Source organism: Malaclemys terrapin, chromosome 3 (assembly GCF_027887155.1).
Source record: "Malaclemys terrapin pileata isolate rMalTer1 chromosome 3, rMalTer1.hap1, whole genome shotgun sequence".
In the NCBI taxonomy this organism is placed as follows: Eukaryota; Metazoa; Chordata; order Testudines; family Emydidae; genus Malaclemys; species Malaclemys terrapin.
The window spans coordinates 135,749,749-135,758,309 of NC_071507.1; the positions used below are offsets into that span (position 1 = coordinate 135,749,749).

The 8,561-nt window shown below is 44.4% G+C and overlaps 1 protein-coding gene across 1 annotated transcript; it reads left to right on the forward strand.

Moving 5' to 3' along the window:
• Nucleotides 1–641: 641 nt before the first annotated feature.
• On the forward strand, nucleotides 642–6,323 carry NDUFAF4 (NADH:ubiquinone oxidoreductase complex assembly factor 4). Its single transcript, XM_054023972.1, has 3 exons — nucleotides 642–864; nucleotides 3,971–4,068; nucleotides 5,759–6,323. Exons 1-3 carry the CDS (start codon nucleotides 738–740, stop codon nucleotides 6,041–6,043), a joined length of 510 nt encoding a protein of 169 aa, XP_053879947.1. The 5' UTR covers nucleotides 642–737; the 3' UTR covers nucleotides 6,044–6,323.
• The last annotated feature ends 2,238 nt before the right edge of the window (nucleotides 6,324–8,561 follow it).

The window sequence follows — 8,561 nt, forward strand, 5'->3', positions numbered from 1 at the left end:
AAATTAATTGAATCCTTGGAGACATCATACTTACAATGTATTTATAGGTACAGTAAACTGAAAAGAGGAGCCTCTGCTGAGATCAGTCATAACCTAACCTCCCAATACCCTGTGCAGTAGGCGAGAAAGTGGAGGGAAAGAAAAGAGAGTGAAAAATAAAAAAAGTGACAAGTGGTAGTGTGCTAAAGTGAGGTGGGGTTGGGCTCATCCAGATTATTTCTTTTTTTGTCGCCAGCTGCTGCTGCTGCTTTTTCTCCCCTACTCCTTAAGCATAATAATAATCCGACCTTGCTCTCACATAGTGCCTTTTCATCAGTACAAGGCAGGGCAGCATCATTATTCATCAATTTACAGATGGGGAAACTGAGGCACAGAGTGATGCCTTGACTGGTCACTGGTGGCCCACGTGCCAGGCACAAGAGGGACACTGGTGGGAGATGCTCCGCAGGCCAGGACACTGGGCAGCCAGCAGAGTATGTTGAGCAGCCTCCCCGGCCTCGGCGGGCAGGGACCATGCTGGGAGCCCCGCCCCCTGGCACTCCTGTAGCCGGAGCGCACAGCCGCGCTCCCCCGCCCCGCCCCGGCCCCGAGCGGCTGCCTGACCGCGCCTCCCGCCTCGGCTGCGGGGCGTCCTCCTGCCCGCTAGGTGGGGCGCTGGCGGGCGGGCTGCTCTCTACGCATGCTCGCGGGGCGGGTAGAGCCTTGACCGCGGCGCGGGCCAGTGCCGCGCAGAGGTGATGGGTGCCAGGGTGACCCGCGTGTTCCGCAACTTCAACCTGGAGAGCCGGGCCGCCCGCGAGATCAGCAAAGACAAGCCCACGTCCGCCCCCCGGCACCCCGTCGCCAGGCCGGGACCGCTGCCTGGTGAGTGCCCGCGGCCGGCGCTGCGCCCCAAGGGAGCGAGAGTGGGGGGCGGCGTTACAGGGGGAGGGGGGAATCGTGGGGGTTACAGGGCGGTGGGTACACGCTGCGCGTGCGGGTGGTTGGGGGCAGTAGGGCGCGCGCGCGTTCCCGCGGGGGGATTATGCGGGCCTGGCGCGTGCGCGGAGGAGTGGTGGTGTCCTGGGGTTTTCTGGGGTGGGGGCGGGACGGAAGGGTGCAGGGTATGGGTGTGGGAGGGTTACAGGGGGTGGGATGTAGGGTATGGGCGGAGGATTATGGGGGGGGTGGGATGCTGGTGTGAGGGGATTACAGGGTGCGATGCAGGTTATGGGGGGTGGGATGCAGAGTATGGGTGTGTGGGGGAGGCTTGTGGGGAATTATGGGAGGTGGGATGCAGGGTATGGGTATGTGGGGGAGGGTTATGGGAGGTGGGATGCAGGGTATGGGTGTGTGGGGGAGGGTTATGGGAGGTGGGATGCAGGGTATGGGTGTGTGGGGGAGGGTTATGGGAGGTGGGATGCAGGGTATGGGTGTGTGGGGGAGGGTTATGGGAGGTGGGATGCAGGGTATGGGTGTGTGGGGGAGGGTTACGGGGGGTGGGATGCAGGGTATGGATGCAGGAGGGAGTTACAGGGGTTGGGATGGGAGGTGGGATGCAGGTTTTGGTTGTGGGTGGGATGCAGGGTATGGGTGTGTGAGAGGGTTGCAGGGGGGTGGGATGCAGGGTGTGGGGGGTTATGGGGGAGTGAGATGTAGGGGATGTGTGGGGGGCAGTTAAAGGGAGGAGGGGGTTCTGCACGAATCCAGAACATGGGAGCGGATGTGGGCTGGTGTGGCCAGTGACATTTAATCTCACCAGCCGCTGCCCTCTGGGTGCCCCCTGGGGTCTGGGTCTGCTAGCTGCTACCTGTTCCAAATATCTGCCATGTAGCCCTGTTGCTTGGCTGGATGCTGCTGGTCCAGGGCCTATGCTGGGAGGTGTGGTCCACACCTCTCAACCTGTTATTTTACTTGTGGGTTTTGTGGCTTTGTATGGAAACCCAGTCTTGCTTGTCCTTACTTCTGGGTTGTTCAGTAACTGGCAGTGTGGCAGGAACTCTTGGGTAGCAGGAGGCACAGAGGGGTATGTAAATAGGTGTAAATAGCATAGTCAGTGATTTTCAACCAGGGGTATGTAGAGGTCTTCTGGAGGTACATCAACTAATCTAGATATTTGCCTAGTTTTACAACAGGCTACGTAAAAAGAACTAGTGAAGTCAGTGCAACTAAAATTTCATACAGTGACTTATTTATTCTGCTCTATATATTGTGCACTGAAATGTAAGTACAATATTTATATTGCAATACATGTATTTTATCATTGTAAAAATGAGAAAGTAAGCAATTTTTCAGTAACAGTGTGTAGTGACACTTTTTTTGTATTTTTATGTCTGATTTTGTAAGCAAGTAGTTTTTAAGCAAGGTGAAATTTGGGATTATGCAAGACAAATCAGACTCCTGAAAGGGGTACAGTAGTCTGATAATGTTGAGAACCACTGGCATAGGTGACCATATTAAGGTGAGCACAGGACCGGCGCCTGGCTCGGCCTCACTCTGCTTTGGCCAAGTCACTTCTGTGTCTGTGTCACCATCCGTGACACGGCAACTGCTATTGCAATACCTCGCAGGCATGTTGTGATGGATTCAGAGTTTGCACAGCACTCTGAAGAATAATGGTATGTCTACAGTGGCACAACTGTGGTACTGCCACTGTAACTGTAGTATAGGTGCTTCCTACATCCATGGAAGGGTTTTTTCCATCAATGTAGTTAATCCACCTCTCCAAGAAGTGGTAGGTAGGTCATTGGAAGAATTCCCAGCTGTGACTACGCTGTGTTAGGTTGACCTAACTATGTCATGTAGTGACATTTTTCACAGCCCTGAGCAATGTAGCTAAATTGATATAATTTTTAGGTGTATACCAGGCCTAACTGTTGCTTAGTATTGCAATTTCTTTTCTTGAATAGCCATAATAGATTCTCCTTTCCCTGTGTATGAGACAACATTAAGTATTGTTAATGTCAGAACTAATGCAAAAATGAGATGTGCCTGGAAGTGTTCACACACTTTCATTTTCACTTAAGTTGTGTGATGTCTCATGGGTAAGGCCCTACCAAATTCACAGCCATGAAAAATGCATCATGGACCGTGAAATCTAGTCTTCCCCATGAAATCTGGTCTCTTGTGTGCTTTTACCCTATACTGTACAGATTTCGTGGGGGAGACCAGTGTTTCTCAAATTGGGGGTCCTGACCCAAAAGAAGTTGAAGAGGAGTCACAAGGTTATTTTAGGGGGGGTCAAGGTATTGCCACCCTTACTTCTGCGCTGACTTCAGAACTGGGGGGCCAGAGAGTGGTGGCTGTTGGCCAGGTGTGCAGTTCTGAAGGCAGCACCCTGTCAGCAGCAGCACAGAAGGAAGGTTAGCAATACCATAAACACAACATCCTTATTTCTGCGCCTGCTGCCTTCAGAGCTATGCAGCCGGACAGTGGTGGCTGCTGACCAAAGGCCCAGTTCTGAAGGCCATAAACACAACATCCTTATTTCTGCGCCTGCTGCCTTCAGAGCTATGCAGCTGGACAGTGGTGGCTGCTGACCAAAGGCCCAGTTCTGAAGGCAGCAGCTCAGAAGTAAGGATAGCAATACCATACCATGTCATCCTTATTTCTGCGCTGCTGTGCTGGCGGTGGCTCTGCCTTCAGAGCTGAGCTCCTGGCCAGCAGCCACCGCTCTCCCGCTGCTTAGCTCTGAAGGCAGCAGTGCAGAAGTAAGGGTAGCAGTACTGCAACCCCCCTACAATAACCTTGTGAACCCCCCACAGCTCCGTTTTGGCTCAGAACCCCTACAATTACAACACCGTGAATTTCAGATTTAAATATCTGAAATCATGAAATTTACTATTTTTAAAATCCTATGACTGTGAAATTTACCAGAATGGACCATGAATTTGGTATGGCCCTACTTATGGGCATTCTAAACCATGAAGTATAAGCCAACAAGAATATGAGTGGGAGAGAGTGATTTTCTGCTTTAAATCTTTTTTCTTAGATGATCCACAAATCCAAGAGGAAATTCGCAAAAAAAATGACAAACTTCTCACCTTATTAAAAGAGGTTTACGTTGATTCCAGAGATCCACCTGTGCAAGTGAGCATGTCTTCTTTCTGTAATGGGTATAGCAGCAAGCACTTTTCAGCTGACAAAAGCAACATACCAATGCTCATGTGATGAATAGGCTTTATGAAGTCTGTCGTCTTAGTAGCTTACTAGCTGTTAATAGATAAAACTGAGCTTTTTTATTGCTGTTTTGTATTTCAGTTGTTGTTTAATAGAAGTCTAATTTGAGGGTCACATCCTTATTTAAGAGTGCCATCAACCTTTCTTTATGCCCCCAGTTTTTCTTCCTCTGCATGAAGCTATCTATACAGGCATGTTCCTCTATCACATAGAAACTCCATCTGAGTGCACCTTCCTTGTGCCACAGGCCCCAAAGTATATGCACAGATTTGGCTTTCTAGAAGTTTAAGTGGCCAGTCTGTGGAAGGGATGGGAAATAGAATTTCTAATGCTATAGATGGTAGAAGAAATTGGGACTTGTGTGGGAGAGGATTTGTGGTTCTGCTGGAGAACAAAGAGGCTAGTACCAAGAGTAAAGAAATTATTAAAATATCACTTAAAACATTGGTGTCCCTTTAAGTGAAGTCCTGTTATCTGTTTGGGTGAGGAAATGGTAAGATGTTTTATTTATATTTTCCTGTACAATTTTCTAGATATTTTTTCCCATGAAACGGATGAACTAACAGCAGTTGTGTATGTGATCTGCATGCAAGGCTCAACATATTGGCATTAGATTAAAAAAAGTTAGTCTTAGGCCTCTCTTATGCTTGTTTTCAGTTTGTTTGTTTATAGCAGCATTGACCCCAATACCACTATATGAAAGAGACAAGGTGGATGAGATAATATCTTGACCTGGAGAAGAGCTCTGTGGAGGCCGAAAGTTTGTCTCTTTCACCAACAGAAGTTGATCCAGTAAAAGATAGTACCTCATCCACTTTGTCTCTCTCTTATATTTGGCATTTCTATAACACTTTCCATCTAAGACAAAAACATTTTTAGAAATGTTAATGTATCCCCCATAATGTCCCTGTGAGATATGGAAATAATGTTATCTCCATTTTACTTGGGTAATAAAGAAGCTAAAAACCTAATCCTTCAAAGTGCTGAACACCTGGTTTCAATGGAAATTGGTGCTGCTCAGTACCTTGAAATATATGGGACAAAACACTCATATGTCTGTTCCTGAAATTAGGCATCTACATTCACATTCACACCTACATCAGTGGACTGAATTTCAGAGGTCCTGAGCACCAGCATTTCCCACTGATGTCAGTGGGAATGGTGGGTGTTCAGCTATTCAAAAAACTAAGCTATTGATTTAGGTACTGAACATTTGGCCATGGTAACTGTTTCTGAAACTGTGGTCTATATAGAACATAGTGCTTTGAGGACAAAGTAGTGTTGGGTTATGGTAGTAATTTTCAACCTGTGGTCTGTGGTCCCCTGGGGGTCCACAGATTAAGATTTCCAAAGGGGTCTGCATCTCCATTTGAAATGTGTTAGGGTCCACAAATGAAAAAAGATTGAAAACCACTGGCTTACGGTCTAAGAAAGAGAGGCAATCCATGAAGATCAAAATCTTCACAATGGAAAAACTGGAGAGCCTGTTATATTTAATTAAAATGAAAGCTTTAATTAAAGAAATAGGCGAGAAATATGCAGTACACAGACTAAACAGAACTCTGATTGACTTGAACTTTTTTTTCTCCTCCCACACTAGGTAAAAGATGAAGGTGGAATTATCCCAAGTAAACAGCAGGAATACAGACGTACAAAACTTGGTCATTTAAGGGATCTAGATATTTCGAGCATTCCCAAAGGCAAAATTTCTGTGGTGGAGGTTCTGACTCTTCTCAATAATCATAAACTTTCTCCACAAACATGGACCACAGAGAAAATAGCAAAGGAGTACAATATAGACTTGAAGGAGGTCACCTCTCTCTTAGAATTCTTCATACCTTTTGGGGTGGAGATCTTTCCTCCCAAAAACAGAAAAGCTTTATAACCTTCCTAAAGTGATTGCCGAAATCTTGGTTGATCCACTGGTGTCTTCATTTGACACTTCTCATACACTGTTTATGTGGGAATTTGGTCTCATGCTCTTAAAGGTTGCCCTCTTGTAGCAATAAAATGCTTTATTTAAATGACGGCATTCTCTGTGTGATTGCTGCATGTGAAAACAATGTATTTGATATATTCTGGTTCATAACCTGTCTTATTTATGCCAAATAAGGAGACAATCAGTGGAATAGTGTTCAGGACAATAAATGATCCACTTAAATTGTTCCAGTTGTTTGCAGAAAGAGTTTTATTTTTAAATAAATATCACCTCTTACTGAGAAGTCAAATGGAAAATGTGTTGGCTTTGGACTTCATTCAACCAGTGTTTTCTAGTGATTCTGCAGCAATCTTTATCTGGCATCTATTCTTATTCATGCAAGTAGTCTGCAGGTGTACATACAATACAACAAAACCCCTTTTCCTTTAATTAAAAAAATGATGGGAGAGGCTGTTTGCTTCACAAAAAAGGATAATTGCAGGGGAAATAGAATTTTCAAGCATGTCAAGATCTTAAAAGCAAAAGAGGGTGAATTGTGTGGGGGAAATTGCTTTTGCACCTTCTTTAAACCATGGAGCTGTAATGGCTGCAGTTAAGCATAGCTGCATCTATTCCATTCTAGTTAGCCCCACCTTTGGGGCCAACTTTGTAAGTCATTCATCAATCGGTTTATAAACAGCAGTGTAAAGTGGTAGCATTTGAACCTATTGCAGCGTTCCTTGGCTCCCGCATCTTCATTGTGTGATACAATGGCTCATCTCATGTAAGCATGATTTTAGTAGGTAGCTTTCAAATTCATCTGGTTCCTCTTTTCTATAAATAGAAATATCTATGGATATTTTTATTTTAGTATCCCCATTTACCCATAAAGGGTTTATATATTCTAGCCTAAAAACAGAAATTCAGGTAACCAACTTCTGGCTAGAAATTTCTATAGAGCGCACTACTGTAATGCTGCTATATTACCATGTTGAAGGTAAACTGCATCCGTCATTGCTCTTAGCCAACTATGTTATGTGCAGTAAACTCGATGTAGGCTAGTTGCAAGTTGTAAACCTTTGGATACTATAGCTATTCAAAATGTGAAAATATTGTCTTGTATTGGTGATTGAATAATACGGACTTTCATGGTAACGTGAGCAATGTTAAACTTTGTTTAGTATCTTTTCTGTTTGGGAGGAGGAGGGAGAAACCTTGCCAACTTACAGTTCAACTTCTGCCTAAGGCCTTCTTAAAATACTGATACTCTCCTTTAGCAATAACAACATCCCATAAATTTAGAACTTAAAATCAGGTAAATTCTGAAGGAGGGATACAAATACGTCTAGAATAGGCTTCTTTTAAAAATGTGCCTGTTTTTTTTCCCTACAGGCTTCTTGATTTCAGTAAAATTCCTAGCAAGACTAACATTAGCTTTGCCATTTCACAACAGAATCCTTTCTACTTGCATTACTAGCTGATTCAAAACAAAACCATTTTCTGGATAGTGCATTTAAATACGTTATCCATTTCTAATGCACATGGTATTGTAGTATCTGTGTTCCATACAAAATTAACTCAGTTTGTCTATCCATAAAGGAGCCTGCTGGTCTTCAGTCTTAGGTTTAGCTGCCCTAAAATATACCATAAGAGGACTGCTTTTCTATTGAGTTATTATTCAACTAAAGTATTTTGCCTCTGTCTTAATGATCTCTAAAGCTTTGTGGCAACATTCCCAATGAGCAGACCTACACTGAATGTGTACCTCGTGTCTGTGCTAAGGTTTTCGGGTTTAATCTTGCTGGAGTTCCTTTCCAGCTTCACTTTTAAATGTGGTTTTATGATATTTGTGAGTATTTGCTAGAATAATGAAACATGTTGCACTAAGCAAACTTCAGTGACCTAATACAGTTCTTAAGAACATAAGAACAGCCATACTGGGTCAGCCCAAAGGTCCATCTAGCCCAGTATCCTGTCTTCCAACAGTGGCCAATGACAGGTACCCCAGAGGGGAATGAACAGGACAGGTAATCAAGTGATCTATCCCCTGTCACCAATTCCCAGCTTCTGGCAAACAGAGGCTAGGGACACCATCCCTGTCCATCCTGGCTAATAGCCATTGATGGACCTATCTTCCATGAACTGATCTAGTTCTTTTTTGAACCCTGTTATAGTCTTGGCCTTCACAAAATCCTCTGGCAAGGAGTTCCACAGGTTGACTATGCGTTGTGTGGAAAAATACTTTTGTTTGTTTTAAACCTCCTGCCTATTCATTTCATTTGGTGACCCCTAGCCTCTTGACTAGCTTAGTTAATTTTCCTTACCTCTTACCTGGTTGGTATGCTCTTAGTGCAGTCAACTGTCTTACACTTATCTATATTCTCTTGCCTTTTGATCAGATTTTAGTACATTCTCTCTGATTTTCATATTCATATATTTCTAATTATGCATACTTTTGTTCTCCACATTTTTTTTTACATTTTTT

Bases quoted from the DNA above. Each gene is read 5' to 3' on its own strand.
- NDUFAF4 (XM_054023972.1), top strand. From the start codon at position 738: ATGGGTGCCAGGGTGACCCGCGTGTTCCGCAACTTCAACCTGGAGAGC. The intron at 865-3,970 runs GTGAGTGCCCGC...CTTTTTTCTTAG, and splicing joins CAGGCCGGGACCGCTGCCTG to ATGATCCACAAATCCAAGAG. The intron at 4,069-5,758 runs GTGAGCATGTCT...CTCCCACACTAG, and splicing joins CCAGAGATCCACCTGTGCAA to GTAAAAGATGAAGGTGGAAT.